Here is a 17,185-nt window from a genome sequence, read left to right on the forward strand (position 1 = left end):
TTGAGACAACACACGAAGCTTTTTATTGATTCGTCACAATGTTTACAGGGACGAAAGAAAGATCTCCGGGATGGCCTAACCATACACGGCGGCCACCCCCGAGAGATAAAGCATGCTTCGCTAAGTTGTGAGCTTCATAATTTGAGCTCCTAAACTCATGGCTAAACCTACACATATCAAAAGTTGCAGAATGGCTTAATATTTCATGCACAATAGCACCATATGGAGATGCGTCCTCCTTTTTCAGAGAGTCTACTGCCTTCTTGCAATCCGATGCAACATGAATGCGCCTTTGGTACAAGTCCTCCGCAAGTGCAAGGCCTTCTCTGATCGCCATGGCCTCCAGCGTTTCCGGGTCCCCAATATGCTCTATGATCAGCGCCGAAGCTCCCAAAAACAGACCATCTAAACTTCTGCAGATTGCACCCACAGCCCCGAAACGGGCTTGCCTTGGTGCGGCCGCGTCCACATTGATCTTCACGCATCCCGTGGCCGGAGCCTGCCACTGGGTTGGTCTTGCAGCTTTGACTACGGTCCTCCGAGGTTCACTTGCCTTAATATATCTCAAGTCATCAAGAAAGCTTGTGATAAATCCATAAGTAGATTGCGGTGATTGGAAGATGTCCTCATAGATCGCTTTCCTTCGTGCTCGCCAAATTGCCCACATAATAACAATCATGTGTGCAAACATATCTCCGTTCAACACTCCACTCATAGCAAAAAGCCAATCCTTGGGGTGTTCTTCCACTCTGTCCACGAGATGATGAACCAACTCCTCCGGAGCTAAGGCCCAAACGCTGCTTGACATCAGACACATAAAGAGTGCATGTCTCCAAGAGTCAACCGCCCCGCACAAATTGCACTTGTCCTCGGTGGCCATATTGCGGTGTTTGAGTAAATCAATAGTGGGCATGGAGTTTCTCGCCAATCTCCAAACGAACATGCGTAGTTTCGATGGAACTTGCATGTGCCAAATAGTACTCCACTTGTCCGCCTCCAGCCATGAGCTCCTGGTCTTATGCGGCGATTGAAGAAACATGATAGATTTGTTTTACTTTTCAGCGATGACCAGTCCGTCATGGGCCTAGAGTTCGGTGCCCATTTACGACCCATTTACCCAGTAGGAGAACGGCGTCTGCGTAACGGAGGCGGAGACGGAGGATGTTATGTGCCGATCCGATAATCCTGCACCAATGGAACATCAACTAGTTGGGCTGCTATATCCCTGTTATTTTTGACGCTCCGCACGTGTACTCGCCGTGGACGCACACGACAGCATTTAATACAACTAGCACATATCCCGTGCGTTATAACGGAGAAAATTGATGTTTTGCACAAGCATAATGTCTCACATCATCAGATTCATTATGAAGAATATGTTGCAACGCAACATCGTTCTTCTACAAAATGAACATAAAAAAATGAGTTGCAATTTAGTCGTGTTCGTATTTTCTTTACGAGACGTAATGTTCCACTAATTTCATTTAAATACAATCTTTCTTTAATGACATTTAAGTATGATCCTTTCATTAATTACCATGAAGTCCTCATCCGTTTTAATCGGGAATCAAATCCTTCCTTTTTTAGTTTAGTAGCCCCAACACATTAAGGCCTATATATCCTTCCTTTTAATTATGCTACCTTTTTATCTCAAATTCTTCATGTAGAATTTATTAAGACCACAATTTTTCTAATAGTTATTCCACCGATTACCCATAATCCTTTCTTTAATTAGCCACACCCGTTTAAATATTATATGTAAGCCCACAATCCTTTCTTTATTAGCTCATTCGCTTAATTAACTCTCCCTAAACATGAGCCTTCGACCTGACCCTTCCCCATCTACAGGAATGAAGGGCGATTTGTGCGAACCCCGGGCTCTCCATCTCGCCGTTGCCGAAGCGGCGGCTCCCTCGCACTCCGCCAGACAATCCGGCGGCGGGAGGACGGGGGAGGCCCGATTTGCAACGTGTACATAGTGTAGGCGTGCCTAGGGAGCCAGCCGGTGGCGTCGTGGAGGCGGCGGCGCGACTAGGTCGGTTTTTTGCAGGTGTTGGTCTCCCCTTCGACGGCGAAGTTTCGGTGGAGCTCCGTGGTGGACCAGCTCCTTTCTTCGTGCTCGCTGCTCGGTGGAGAGGTTGTGCACGGTTCCCCCGTGCCGGAGATCGAGGGATGGTGATTCTGGCGGTTGAAGATCTGGAGAAGGAAGGCGATACGAAGCGGTGCGACGACGACGACGGCCATGGGTGTAGGTCCTCAGGGACCGTTGATTGGAGACTTCCCGTTTCGCCTGGGGGCTACTTCGATCCAAGGCGTCAGCGAGCAGCGGCGAACGGCGCGTCACCGGCTCGTCCACGGTGCCTGCGTAGTCGGGTTGCAGAGGGGCTTGGTTGTAATTTCCTTTTTCGTGTGGACCTTTCAGTAATTTGGCCGTTTTAATATCAACTTCTTTTCTTGCAAAAAAATAAATAAACATGATGACTACCACTCGTAAATTTAGAGTGAGTTGGGATTCGTAAATATGAAAGGTGTATAAGTCTTTGTTTGTTACATCTAAGAGATAGACAAGAGGTCTTGTGTTCAATTTCCACAATATTGATTTATTTTGACCCAATTATTTTTCATGGTCTCTCTATGAAAGCCCATAAAAGGCCCATCAACATACAAGTAACTGGCCCAAATCATTTAACGTGTGTAAACCAAACGTAAAGGACTAAACCAAACCAAAAATACCTATTCCCTTTAATAGTAGGTATAGATCTGCTACGCGTCATCGAGTTGTTCGTCCACCTAGCGGGAGCGCACGAGCCCGTCCATACCGTCGCCGCTCTCTAGAGTCCATCTTATATTCCAAGACATAGGCTTCTTGCACTCCAAGTTTTGTACTCCATATATACCCCCATAAAGGTCATATTAATATAACAACAAATATTAGCATCGTACAACTTATGCAATCGTGTTTTGTCAAAAGATCAAAATTTCTTGTACCGATCAGTCATAGATATGTAAAACGTCACGTCTAACATATGTGTGGCTCCAAGGAGATATGCCTGGCTACTAACCCTCAAACCACCTAAGCATAGGGCATCTCTAACGCCGACCCTCAAACCGTTCGCACACGGTCCGAACGTGGAAGCCATTCAACGCGGACCTGTATTGGTCCGCCGAGCAGTCCGAATGTGTTTTCCCTCACAAATTGGAGACAAAGTGTGTGTGTGTGGGGGGGGGGGGAGGGTGGGAGGGGGGGGGGGTTGCGGGAATCTGGGCAGGAGCCATGTAGGACTCAGACACCCCGACCCACCCAATCCGCCCTCTTGGTCATATTTCCTTCCACTCCGCCCTTTCTCCCCCATTGCTTGCATCCGCACCCTCCACCTTTGCCACCACAGATGTACGTCTCTGGCCGCCACATAGGCATTGTCGGACATCCGCAACCAGCACAGACGTGCCTGCTCGCATTTACGATGGTGCTGCCCACCCTGGAGCCGTTTCTACCTAGGTACACTCTAACCCCTATCGGCGACCACCATGCCAGACACCACGCTCGACAAATGTTCCGTCAGATGCCATTGAGCTTATTTTCACACGTTATGTCATTTTGTAGAGTACAAAGGATGGCATGCTACTCGGCGATGGAGGATGAGTTGTTGTGTGATGCGTGGTTGGCCGTATCCGCGGATTTCATAGCACTTTCTAGCAGCAAGTGCATGAATCATTTTACGCACGAAAGCAAATTATGCCCTACGACATGTACATCATTCAAGAAGGCAATGTGAGGTCGTTATCGTGTCGCTGATACGCTATGTAGACCAGTGTCACCAAGTTTTGTAATGTGGTTCGTCAGCTGGAGGTAAGGAGACCATTCCTCGCAGCAGATGACGAGTATATGTGGGACAACATGATCCATTGAGACATTATTGTACTAAACTTAATTTGCATGCTATGTATGGATGATTTGTGTTATTTTCTATCCAAACTTTGATGAATATCGTCTAGTTTGCATGTATTTCATCCCGTTAGTTCAAATGCGGGTTGAAATGTATGCTGGCAGCGTAGATAGCGGCCTCCCGCATCCGCAGACTGGTCTCCTCCTGCTTGGCAGACGGACGTGGGAGGAAATTTTTGGGTCGCCATTGGAGATGCCCTTATACATTTTTAAAACACATTACAGATGGAGACACTCATTTATATGCATGTAGATTCAACCCCTATGATACAAAGTGCGTGGATTTGTTCATTTGGAAGTTCAGACGTCTCTAGAGAGAAAAGAAAGAAAAACTAAAGGGAACAAAAACGGAGAAAGACACAAAGACAAAAATTACGCCAACATGCCCAGCATTGAAAAATGAATACAAAACACAAAGATGCTCGTAAAAAAGATAACACCCACACCACACGCCCAACCTTCCCTCCCATTCTTTTCCGCGTAACGCACAAAAAAAGGACGAGTGATGACATATCAAGGTTACAAAAAAGAAAAGAAAAACGTTCTGACATAGAGAACAATATGTGGAAGCAAGCGACATAAAACAATGCCAGATCGGGATTTTGCGCTTTAGAGCATCTAGATCCAATGGCCAAGCTATTTTGTCCAGTTGTTTCAAGCACTGCTAATTACTGATATATACTAGAATCTCTGTAAATTTTTATAAGATGATTTTAGAGTCTATATGGCAGTGTCAAAATACATCTTGTATTAAGGTACGGAGAGAGTAGTAATTAACACGAGATGAAAACATTAAATACTGAACTTTTGTCGCGGGTTCACCTATGTGTTTTTGTTACTACAATTTGGGTTCCATCTCCATTTGATAGTCTATGATCGCCAGCTTGCAAAATGTGACTTCCTATGTAAATCACTGAATAAATTTCAGAGGAAATTGTGAATGTCTTATAAGGTAAACCTGACATCAAATACTCAAATGGATCCCAAAAATCTTCCATTCATGTAATGAAAACTATAGTTTGAACACTATGTTGACATTTTAATTATCGATCTTTTGTGTCTTTCTTGTTTTTGTGGAAATCGAACATTCGTGATTCATTGGATATCAGCGATGCTACAGTTATGGACTTTTTTACGGATTTGAAGCTACGGACAAAGGTGTCGTCTATTTGGGAAGAGGGAGGACCCCACCTGGAAATTCAGGGGGAAGGACCGAATTATGAGTTGACACGCATGTCCGTAATATGGATTCCGTAAGTCTATCATTTTCGATTGGATTTTAATAGACCTGCATCTATATTATCTGGACTATGTTTGACATTACCATTTTGTGGTGGATTCAATGGTAAATTCTTTTACCTGGATTTAAATTTGACATCTCTCCATCTTGATGATTTGTACATGAATGCATTCCATTCATGCCTATACATGCTTGATGAATTGGATGTGAATTCATATTCCATTTAACGCGCACGAGTTTTGTTGCTTGCACTCTATAAAAGGTTTAACAAAGAAGATTTTGAGATAAAAATATGCTCTTTATTTCACACACAAGAAGAAACAACGAGCATGCAGCGAACTCTCATTTCTTCTCTACATCCACCAGATCAAGATGCAGAGGGAACTCTGAAAGATTGGGACAAAAAAAAGCACAAGATAATCGATATTATTCAGGCGACAACAGGTCCAATCACGAGACCCCAACCCTAGCGCCGCCAGCACCTCCTTGTCACTCCCTCCTGCCGCCGCTGCCGCCGGCGTGGGCCGCGGTGGCGGCGGGCCTGGTGCCAAAGTTTCTGGGCGGGGGGAGGCGGCGGATCCCATCTGAGGCGGCGGGGGCGGCCCTTCTCATGCGATCCAACGGCGGCGGCTAGGACGGAGTATCCGGGCTTTGCGGCGGGGGTCGGAGCACCATCGCCGGCGGAGCGGCGGCCCTGCATGGACGGCGGCGGTGGCAACGCCCCATCCGGCGGGGTGGGCTGTCCTGCTCGTGATGGTGACGGCGGTTTCTGCGGATCCAACGCCCCGTTTGGATCCGTCGCGGGGAGGCCTTTCCCTGACCGGCGGTGCATGGAGGGACCGGTGAGGAGATGCCGGATCTCCGCCGGAGTACCGACGACAACATACGTCTTCGTGGCGAGGTTCTGCTCGGTTCCAGCCAGCCACGAGGTCGGGAAGACGTGGCTTCCGGTGAAAACCGCGCCTGACTGCGGTCTTGGCGAACGATGGCGGCGTCTCAGACGTCGTTTCCTTCTGGAGGCATCGTCGTTGCAGGTCACATCAACCTGATCGGGAAGTTCCGGGGAAAACCCTGGATCTGGGTCCACTGGATCGGACGATGACGGTGCTATCAGTATCGTTCTCCCTCTTGGGGCATCGTTTTGGAGCAAGTGCTGGTTGGAGGGGACAAGAGGAGGAGCGGTGTTTCATTGGCTCCATTGATGACGGTGGATCTCGGCGGCGTGGTGCAGTGGAGACTCGGCGCCTGATGAGCGGAGATGGACTCGCGCAGGAGGGTGACGCTGCCTGGCGTCATGGTGGCGTCGGCGGCAGTTTGACCGGGCAAGGTTGATGCAGCAGTTCAGCTCTGAAGTTGGATTGGTGGCAGGTGGCTGCGGCGGCCTCATACCCGGCAGGGGTCCTGGTTGAGAAGCACGCCGGACTGGTGGGTGCCCATACCCGGCAGGCGTCCTGGGTGGGACCTCAAGTCTTTAGATGTTTAGGTTTGGCTGCGTGGTCTGTTTGGTATTAGGCCCAGACTTTCAGCGCCCCTACATCAACTGGATAGGGATAGCGACAATTGTTGCTTAGTCTGGTGGCTTTAGACTTATTGTTGTATGACTCTGTACGGTCTTGTGTCAATAATTAATAAAATGGCCGTATGAATCGTCCAGATGCAGAGGCCGGGGGTCGTCCTCCTTTTCTAAAAACAGGTCCAATCACGCGGCCTTAGTGCAGCGGTTCTTGCAGAAGTTGGTGACGAGATCCTTGCACTGCAAGCCATCACGGCCAGTGACGGTGGACTTGGCGCAGGTCTTGCAAGCCGGGTTGCACCCGGACGGCGAGGCATCCATGCGTGTACACTGCGGCGGGAAGGACCTAGTGCAGAAGCCACACTTGTTGCAGCACAGCGTCACACCTGTAGGCAGCCAACAAAGGTCAATAACCCGCTAAACTGACTTATTCCACGAGGTGACGAGGAGGAATCGTAGCCTCACCTTGGCTGTGGGCCAGGGGCAGAGCTGTTGCGAGGAAGGCGAGGAGGGCCAGCGTGGCGAGCAGCACCTAGGGCCTCATGCTGTTTGCAATGATCAGGTTGGTTGGTTGTTGGGTGCGTGGATCCGCTTGGATCCCGTCTTTATGCGTATTTGTTCGTGTGTCTACAGGATATATTTTTTCGATCTATAGTTCACTTCATCGGTGACGGTTGTTGCTTTTGTGCGCTGGTACTGTGGGGCCTTAGCAAGACGACTTGCCGACTGTCTACTACAACAAGTGTGTCCCAGCTCCAGTGAGGGAGGAGTGATGACGGCGGTGCTCCTTTGGTTCGCTCCGGTGCTTATAGTTGGCACTAGGTGGTCTACGGACATCGATGTAATTTTTGTTACTTATGTGCTCTTTGTACAACCATGCTATGATGAATAGATAGGAAGTTTTTTTTGCAAAAAAAAAGCCAGTGTCCTATTAATGAGGACAGAGACGACCCTCCCTTTCTTGAATCTTGATCCCTTAGTTTCACTTCCAAATGGAAGATGGGCTGTACATACTAAAAACATCCTGAGCAAAGCCTAGGACTGGTTTGTGTAATGGTTAGTATAATGGTTAGTATAAGGCTTTGATGAGTACCTCTGGTGTACGACCTGTATCCGATACTTTTTTTGCAGCTTTATATTGTCCGGGCAAAAATATATGGATGCCTTCATATGTATCGTCATACAACTGTTGGCATGAAATATTGGATGTATAGCAGCATTCAAATCAATATATTTCTGTATATATGCACTACTTTCATGTATAAAAACACTTAATAATCTATGGTTGTTTCATTCGACGTACTCTTGGGAAGGTACAAAATTCTGTGGTAAGTTATGGTGTTAGTATGTATTGTTTCATTCGACATATTCTTCGGAAGGTACACAATTCTTTTGATTAGGTGGGAGTATATAAGCTATGGTGTTAGTCTGCTGATCGTTCTACTATCAGAAATTCAGAATTACAAATGCATATAAAACTAAATCCCCCATCTCCACATTTCAGCATTTGTTGCAGCAGCCATAAGTGCTGTCATATATTTTCTATTTTGAATTTATGATGAGCTAATGAATGGCCAGTAATTACAAGTGCAAAAAACCATTGTGGTACAAAGTTTATCACTGGCAAGATTACACGGGCGCAGCGGAGTGTACTAATGCGAGTACGTAGCATGTCATTTTACTGGAACGGGCTTCTTGCTTCGACGGGCGACCATAGTGACCACAATGCTTTTGCTTTATTTTTGCTGCAACCAACCGCGACGTTTGCTAGAACCGGCACCGTGAATGAGAGAAGTCCACATTTCAACCTCGAACTAAACAATCGGTTTAATATTACAACCTTGAAATTTGAAAGCGGTTGAAATACACCCTGAACTAAATAAGGGGTCCAAAACTCAACCCTGGTCTCGGTTTTGCATTGGTCAAATGGTTTTGACCGTATTCAATGCTGACTGGGCAGCGCCATATCAGCATCTACGACTGCTAAGAGTTAAAAAACTATCTCTTTCTCTCTTGTGGCAGGTGACCAGCAACGCTGGACCTTCGACACCGTCCCTCCTGCCCCCGCTCTAATGTATCTTCCCTTGCCCATCTCACCTTGCAGCAACAACAAACAACATCACCGAGCAAGCAGCAACAACACCATGCAGCCATCAGAAGCCAAGGGAGGAGGTGCTCATTGCTTGCGCAACACGCAAACAAGAGAGGAGGCCTGACGGTCAAGGAGGTACTTGTCGGATGGGAGAAGAGGCACTCTCAACCTGGGAAAGGAGGACTCGTTGCTGGGGCGGATTGGGCGGTGCTTAGCAGTGGCAGCCGTAGTGGAGGTCCCCACCTTCCATACTTGGATAGAGCGGGTGACGTGGGCTGAACCCACGTTGGGGTCGGCAACGAACCATGATCCAACATTTCAGATTCGTTGCACATCATGGCGAGGTGGGCGGTGGAGGACGAGTGCATGTTTACCACTCTTCTTAAGCTCCAATAGCATGTGAAAAAGAAAATCCTTATAAAGGGGCCTCAAATCTCCTCTACTCATTAGGTGGGACTAAATTTCCCATTACCATGTCATGACTCAACTTAACACCTGCGGAGGCTGAAGAGAGGCCGGGGCCAAGGAAGAGCGGACGGAGGTATCGAAGATGCGCGATGCTGTCAGGGGCTCAGGAGCGCCTTCGAAGTTCGCCATCACAGTTGTGCTGGCAAGGCCAACAAGGATATGCAACGTCCTTGGGAAGGGTCGGTAAGTCCCTTTATATCTTCAATTTATCGTCTCATGGTACTAATTATGAGTATTCCTTTTTGATTTTGCATGTTTTTAGGGCTTTCCTGTCCTGCCAGGCCGGGCATCATCCCAGAGAAGACTCTGTACCACCCCCGATTGTGCCTGCAGCCCAGGATTCTACTACCCCGAACGCTTCAAGCCATGATCAGAGTGTGCTGCACTGAAGGCCGCCGCCTCCAAATAAGGTGAAGATAGTGTTATTTATTCTTCTATAGAGTATGAATATGGGAGGTTGCGACCTTGATTCTGATTTTCGGTGGGTTGCAGATGCTTCGACTCGTTCTATGATCCCAGAGACAGCGGAGGCGGCGATGACAACATCCTCAGCAGCCTTCTTCTTGGATTGTATGACTCATGGTGATGGCCAAGATGACGAGGATGTTGTCGAAGTAGAGGACGAAGAAGAACAGTAGTGAGTAGTCGTTTCAGAGATGCTCCCCGGAAATGTAATCACCCTTCTCCCCGTGTAGGATCGAAAAGGACGGGGTTTCGGAGGCATGCTCTCCTGTACGGCCGTGCACGCGGTCTATAGGATGAGATCTCCGAAGGTAGCAGCAGCGTGAGGAACGATGGTGGGTTGTGCGTGAGGAGGCTGACGTGATCTCATCTGGGTGATAGCTAACGGTGGCGATGCCTCCTATGTATAGATGGTTGTGGTTTTGAGACATGGGTTCCACCCATGCATGCTTGAGTCGGCAACAACCCGCGATCTGACGTCCAAGATTCGTGGTATCTCCATAAATGACTTGTAATAAATTAGCTGTTTTCCACCAAAAAAATTTAACGCACACATAACTTAGGTCTGACTTGAGCTTATTCAAGAAACACAACGCTCGGGCGAGGCGTGGCTGATGTCGGAGGAGGAGTGTGTGTGTGTGTATTACTCCTTTTCTCAAGCTCCGATAGCATCGGGAGGAGAAAATCCTTATATAATGTTCTCAACTCTGCTCCACTCATGAGGTGAGACTAAACTTCCCAGCACCATGTCATGACACCCACATAGTCCTTTTGGAAAATTTTAAGAATTGTTTCATATATGGGCCCTAGGCCCATCAACAGAACATCAAACTCTGATTTCTTCTCTGCATGTATACATATCAAGATACATAGTGAACTGGAATGACTGCAAAAAACAAAACAAAAGCAGAAGCTAATCAGCATTATTCGGGCCACAACAGTTCCAATCACGCGGCCTTAGTGCAGCGGCGTTTGCACAACTTGGTGACAAGATCCTTGCACTCCATGCATCTGCACTAGGGCGGGAAGGACCTGGTGCAGATGCCGCACTTCTGGCTGCACAACATCGCGCCTGCAGGCAGCCAACCAAGGTCAATAACCAACAACCTGCTAAAGTGGGTAAAACCTTCCCTTTTGTTGAGTGCATGCACTCGGCAGATCGCCTAAACATGAGATTAAATATTCAAATCGATCCTAATCACCCATAGTGGGTTTAACTTGTGCATATAGATTTGGGGGGATTTCACTTGTGCATATAGACTTGTCAACTGCAAAAAATAATTACTCCTAACAAGCTATGTCATCTACAAAAATATCCCATTCATTTCATGAAAACTATAGTTTCAACACGATGTTGATATTCTTAATGTCGAAGTTTAGTGTTTTTTTTGTGTGCAAATCAAACTTTTGTGATTCGTTGGATTTTAATAGATCTGGATCTATAGTATTAGGACTGGGTTTGATATTACCATTTTTTAACGGATTTGATTATAATTTATTTTACTTGGATTTAAATTTGACGTCTCTCCATCTTGGTGCTTCGTTCATGAATGCATACCATTCGTGCCTGTACATGGTACATGATTTGGATTTGAATACATATTCCATTCCAGTCCATGCATATGTCTTTTATCGGTCGCACTGCATAAAAGGTTTAACAAAGAAGATTTTGAGCAAAGAATATGCTCTTTATTTCAGACACAAGAAGGAACAACGTGCATGCATTGAACTCTCATTTCTTCTCTGCATCTAGCAGATCAAGATGCAGAGGGAAATCTTAAATACTGCAAAAAATAAAGGAAAACCACAAGCTAATCGGCATTATTCGGGCGACAACAGGTCGAATCACGCGGCCTTAGTGCAGCTGCGCTGGCAGAAGTTTGCGACGCGGTCCTTGCACTGGAAGCTGTCACGGCCGGCGACACTGGTCTTGTCGCAGGTCTTGCAGGCCGGGTTGCAGCCGCTGGGCGACGCGTCCATGCATGTGCACCTGGGCGGGATGGACCTGGTGCAGGTGCCGCAGTTGTTGCAGCACGGCGACGCGCTTGGGGTCGCATCTGCAGGCAACCACCAATGTCAATAAGTGGCTTAACCGGCAAGGAGATGAAGAAAGACAAAGGAAGGAGGATCCCGGGCTCACCTTGGCCTTTGGTAAGGGGCAGAGCTGCTGCGAGGACGACGACGATGGCCAGCGCGGCGAGCAGCACCTGTGGCCTCATGCTTGCGTCTGGTTGGCGAGGATTAGTTGCAAAGACTGGGTTCGTGCTGGGAGGTTGATGCCTAATGGGATGGAATGCCGGGCTTCTTATAGGGTGGAGTCCCAACCCGATCGACTGAGGCGAGAGCACAAGTGACAATAGATCAATGAGCAACTAGCAGCACGGGCACAAGCTTTACACGCAGAGAGCACATGGGCGTGATCTAGATTGGATCTCTAGCAGTAGCATGCATGCACGCAGGGAGCACGAGGCATCATCCGTGGGTGGCCTGCATGTGTTTCACACGTAAATCTATTCAGAAAGCTTGACGACAATATAGATATAGGTGGCTGCAGACTTTGCAGTGCATCGAGTCAAGTACCACCTTGGCTTTTCACACATGGGTTAGTTCTTAGTTGGTGGCTTGCTGTGTAGAGTACATGGTAAGGTGCGCTCCAGCTTGGCTTTTCACACATGGGTTAGTTGGTGGCTTCCTGCGTGCCGCTGCGTTGATTTTATTGGATGATATGTGACTATATATGGTAAACGCCAGTTAGCTAGAGGGATAGAAATAGCCGTCGGTTCACTTGCACTAGATGGATTGGCGCATTCCTCTGCGCCCCGCGAATCAGTGCATGTAGGAGAGAAGCAAGGGAGCTTGTTGAAGATGCCCTTTGGGAGGCCTCAGGTAATTTCAGGACAGTATGCGCGGTGTAACTTTATGATTTGGACGTGTGTAATTTTGTTTTGTAGTTGCTGGCATGAGTATAGGTATGAGCCCTATGGAGTGTCCGCCTATTCCATGCTAGTTGCGGGGAATAGCCATGCAAACACCTAAAATGGCCTTACATGGGCTGTTCATGGGCACTATCCACTAATAGTAAAATTATTATTTTTCTGAACTCACTAGTGCAGAACTGGGCAATAGCACCGGTTCGTAAGGCCCTTTAGTGCCGGTTCGGTAACCGGCACTAAAGTGTGGGCACTAAAGGTCCCCCGCTTTAGTACCGGTTCAGCACGAACCAGTGCTAAATGGCAACCATGTGGCACGAGTCAGCTCCGGGGACAGGGAGCCCTTTAGTACCGATTGATGACACCAACCGGTATTAAAAGATTGGGGGGGGGAGGGGAGTTGGGTTTATGATTTCTTTTTCATTTAATTTTTTGTTTTCCATTTAATTCTTCTTCGTTTGCTGGTATTTTACGATGCTACATATTGTACACGTTATGCATATATATAAATAGAATTTCTAGTAGAACCGATCATATATATATCATCGAATGTCTCACAACCACCATTAATTCACACATATATACACACATGTATATATGTATACAATTAGGTAGCTATATACAATATCTCCTAATTGGTGCCTTCGGAGCCACTGGCATTAGCCTAATTGGTGCCTTCGGAGCACGATGACAATTGGAAGTGGTTCATGGGGGCGGTAGCGGGTAATAGTATTCTCCTTTGGGATCTATGACCTGGTCGAGCAAAAATCCCGCTATTTCCTCTTGAATTGCTTCTATGCGGTCCTCTGGTAGGAGCTGCTCCCGCACCTCTTTGAACTGTTAAGAAGGAGATCAATATGCATGTGTATTACTTGTGTGACTAGATATCGATAATGGTGTAAAATTGTGAATAGTGTTCTGACAAACGTATCCACTCCTGTCTTTGAGATCTGCTCCTTTCGGACGCCATCATGCGAATGTTCTCGCAAACGTAGTATGCACACAGATTATTCCCCGGCGCCTGCTTCAGGGCCTTTACGAGAATGGAATTTGATCAGATAATAATTAATCAAGCATGATAATTAAAGAGATGGCAGCTAGCTAGCTAGTACTACTTAATTACTTACCTTGGGTCGATACCATTTCAGCTTTTTTTTCCATTGGCCTAGAGTGACGCTGATGAACTTTGTCCAAGCCCTGCCCGCCGACAAAGAAAATGAATAAAGGGGTTATTAAATAGTTCATATCAGGAAATGACGAACTAAATAGGCTGAGATATAGTTAATAATGATTGAAATTACCTGTTGACTATCCCAAACAAGATGGTGTAGTCACTTGCTTTTTTAAGTAGTGAGTCCAGTATTTCAACTGTTCCTTCATCAACTTTAATGATTAACAAGATCCAGTGAAATCTGCATGCACACACGTTTGCATGTCTTAATTAAGCGGGCATATGTAAGCAAAAACATGTAGCTAGCTAGTAGGCAAAAACAGAATTTGTAGTACAAGACAGTGTGACTCACTCGAAGTTGTAAGGAAGTAGTATATCTTCATTGGTATTGAGGCGCTTGAAGAACTCTAGCATGCTTTCCTCTACACTTTTTTCATAATATGGATCTCATTTCCATGTGTATTCATTAATGGTATTTGGGTCAACGAACCCAATGCCATAGCGTCCACCTTTTTTCATTTCATAAATCTACATCCTGCATAATACCACAGAAAAGAATATAGTGAGGATAATTACAGGTAATGATTGATCAAAATAATCACTACAGCTAACTTGAGACTTAAATTACAGAAAGAAATCACTTACAGACAATAGCAACTGACGATAGATTTGTCAAGTGCGTCTTGATTGTATAACTGAAATAGTTCTGAATACTCAACGAACACGGCTTTCTCATGGTAGTAATGACACTTCTTGACATTCACCATGAGGGACACTCGATTGGAAATCTTGGTAATGTCCACATACCATTGATGCAATTCATACATTCTCGTTGGGAGCTTCTTGACCTCGTCTGGCTCGACCAAAGGTTGGCCCCGAACATATTTCCGTTTTATTTCCTCCTCTCTAATCAGAGACCTGGTCTCGATATCGAGGATTTGTACAACAGTGATCATGAGCCTTTTAGCCTGCTCAATATGCTCCTCGATTATTACCACATTGCCCATCCCGGGAACTTTAACGGTTTGCCCACAATAATATTGGGCGCGCGTACTCTCATGTGTTGTTGGCACAACAAGCGCGGGGATTAATTGCGCCGCATGTTCTCCCAGCTGGGGAACGGTTTTACCGCTCCTTTTGCCAGCTGATTTGCTCGAACTCGAGCTATTATCTTTCTGTAGACGTGCTCGATTTAACTTCCTGAGGTGGCGCTCATAGTCTGTGTGAACAGGCTTGGGAGCTGGTGCTCTAGCCATATGAATGAAGTGGTCAATCTTTTCCTCAGGCACTTTCTCCCTTGGCGGCGGTGGCGGCTCCGGTGCAAAATGGGCTTCCACCTTTGCCTTCGATATGGCTGCGTTTTCCTCCTCGGACTTGTCGTAAGGCCTCTGCGGAAGAGGCGCGAGGCTGCTTGGACCATATTAAGATCGCTTGCCTCCGCCTGTACCTCCAATACTACCTCGACTTGTACCGCTACGCACCATAGCTGAGGCGGCTCTCTTCCGTGATTGCTGAGGCGGCGAAGACGGCTGACGTGGCTGAGTTGGAGGAGGAGGAGTGGCATGAAGCTGTGCCGGACTTGGAGGAGGAGTGGCCTGAAGTTGTGCCGGACTTGGAGGAGGAGTGGACGTCTGACGCTATGTCGGACTTGGAGGAGGAGTGGCCTGACACTTTGCCGGACTTGGAGGAGGAGGAGTGGCCTCACGCGTTGGTGGACTTGAAGGAGCGGGAGTCTGCTGACTCGGTGGCGGACTTCGACGAGGAGTCGGGTGACACGGTGTCGGTGGCCTTCGAAAGACGATGCAATCCTTTCTCCATAGGATGATACGATTTATGGCCTCTCCCAATGTGTGCTCGTCGTCACCTCCAGGAATGTCAAGCTGTAGCCCCGAAGATGGGTCCATCACTTCATCAACCAAGACACGAGCATAGCCCGCTGGAATCGAGTTGCAATGGAAGGTTGCCTCGAGGGGATTTGTAAAAGCAACGGCGTCCGCCACCTTCATGGATATGTTCTTCATTTTGAAGTGTAGCTCGCAGTTAGTGTTCTCCATGATGTCATCCACGGGGTATCTATCCAGCATTGCGTCGCCCGGGGCAGAACCCACGCTGCTTCTCGGCATGGATGGGGCGGTGCTATCCAATGCTGGATCATCCGCTAGCTGCTGCAGCTGGTGAGACCCCCTTTGCTGGCTAAGTGAGCTGATCTGCTCCGGCTGCCGCTGGAATTTGACTGCCAAGTCTGCGTGTGCTGATTCTAGGCCTTGAAGGCGTTCATAGTCCAGCTTCCTCTACTCCTCCTTCATCTTCCTCTTCTTCTCCTCCGCAATCTTCTTTCTCGCACGGGTTTTGTAGTCGGCGTTCCAGTCCGAAAACCCCTCATACCACGGAATAGCTCCCTTGCCTCGTGTTCTTCCCGGGTGTTCAGGATTTCCCAGGGCACGCGTAAGCTCGTCGTTCTCTCTGTTGGGCTGGAACACCCCCGATCAAGCCTCTTCTATTGCAACAAGTAGCTTATCTTCGGCTCCGTTCAGACATGCCTTCTTCGAAACTTTGCCTGTCTTCGGGTCCAACTCCCCTCCATGCGCATAGAACCAAGTCCTGCACCTGGGGGGCTAGCTCCTAGTAACCGGAGTGACACCTGCATCCCCCATCTCTTTTTCAGACTTATCCCACTTAGGCATTGCCACCGCGTAGCCACCTAGCCCCAGCTTATGGAACTTATCCTTTTTTCGGCATTTTTCTTGTTTATTCTCGACCGTTCCTTAGCTAATTCCGAATCCTTGAATTTCACGAAATTGTCCCAATGAGCACTTTTCTTCTCTAGTGTTCCCTCGAATACTGGAGTCTTCCTTCCTCCCTTGACGTACTTGTCCCATACACGATTCTTGTGGTTGTTGAATGCAACCGCCACCTTCCTAAGAGCAGCGTCCTTGACTTTCTCCACATCTGCATTTGTGAAATGATATGGTAGGGTGAAATGTTCCATGAGAGTTTTCCAAAGCAGACCTTTTTGTTTGTCATCGACAAAAGTAACATCTGGATGTGGCTTTGCTGGCTCTCTCCATGCTTGAAGGGAGATCGGGAGTTGGTCCTTCACAAGAACTCGGCACTGACGAATGAACTTGTCCGCAATCTTCTTAGGAGCTAATGGTTCGCCATTAGGTTTGATGGCCTCGATATTGTACTTTACACCCTCCTTCAACTTTTTGTTCGGGCCTCATTTCCTGTTGCCTGAAGATTTGCTTGATCCGGATGGCTGAAAGAAGAAAGATCGATTCGTTAATATATCTTCAAGTCATTTAAAACATGTGATGATCACCAGATGCCTGCTTATATAAATATATATACCTCGCCGGTCTT

General features: G+C 47.3%; 1 protein-coding gene and 1 pseudogene across 1 annotated transcript; both read right to left on the bottom strand.

The window, feature by feature from the left end:
* Nucleotides 1-6,885: 6,885 nt before the first annotated feature.
* LOC123069764 (Bowman-Birk type trypsin inhibitor-like) lies at nt 6,886-7,243 on the bottom strand (annotated as a pseudogene).
* Nucleotides 7,244-11,371: 4,128 nt separating this feature from the next.
* On the bottom strand, nt 11,372-12,043 carry LOC123069833 (Bowman-Birk type trypsin inhibitor-like). The gene is made up of 2 exons (XM_044492798.1): nt 11,862-12,043; nt 11,372-11,778 (listed from the first exon to the last, which is right to left on the bottom strand). The coding sequence occupies exons 1-2, from the start codon at nt 11,938-11,940 to the stop codon at nt 11,567-11,569; spliced, it is 291 nt and encodes a 96-aa protein (XP_044348733.1). The 5' UTR covers nt 11,941-12,043; the 3' UTR covers nt 11,372-11,566.
* Between the last annotated feature and the right edge of the window lie 5,142 nt (nt 12,044-17,185).

The sequence above is a fragment of the Triticum aestivum genome, chromosome 1A (genome assembly GCF_018294505.1).
Source record: "Triticum aestivum cultivar Chinese Spring chromosome 1A, IWGSC CS RefSeq v2.1, whole genome shotgun sequence".
Classification (NCBI taxonomy): Eukaryota; Viridiplantae; Streptophyta; class Magnoliopsida; order Poales; family Poaceae; genus Triticum; species Triticum aestivum.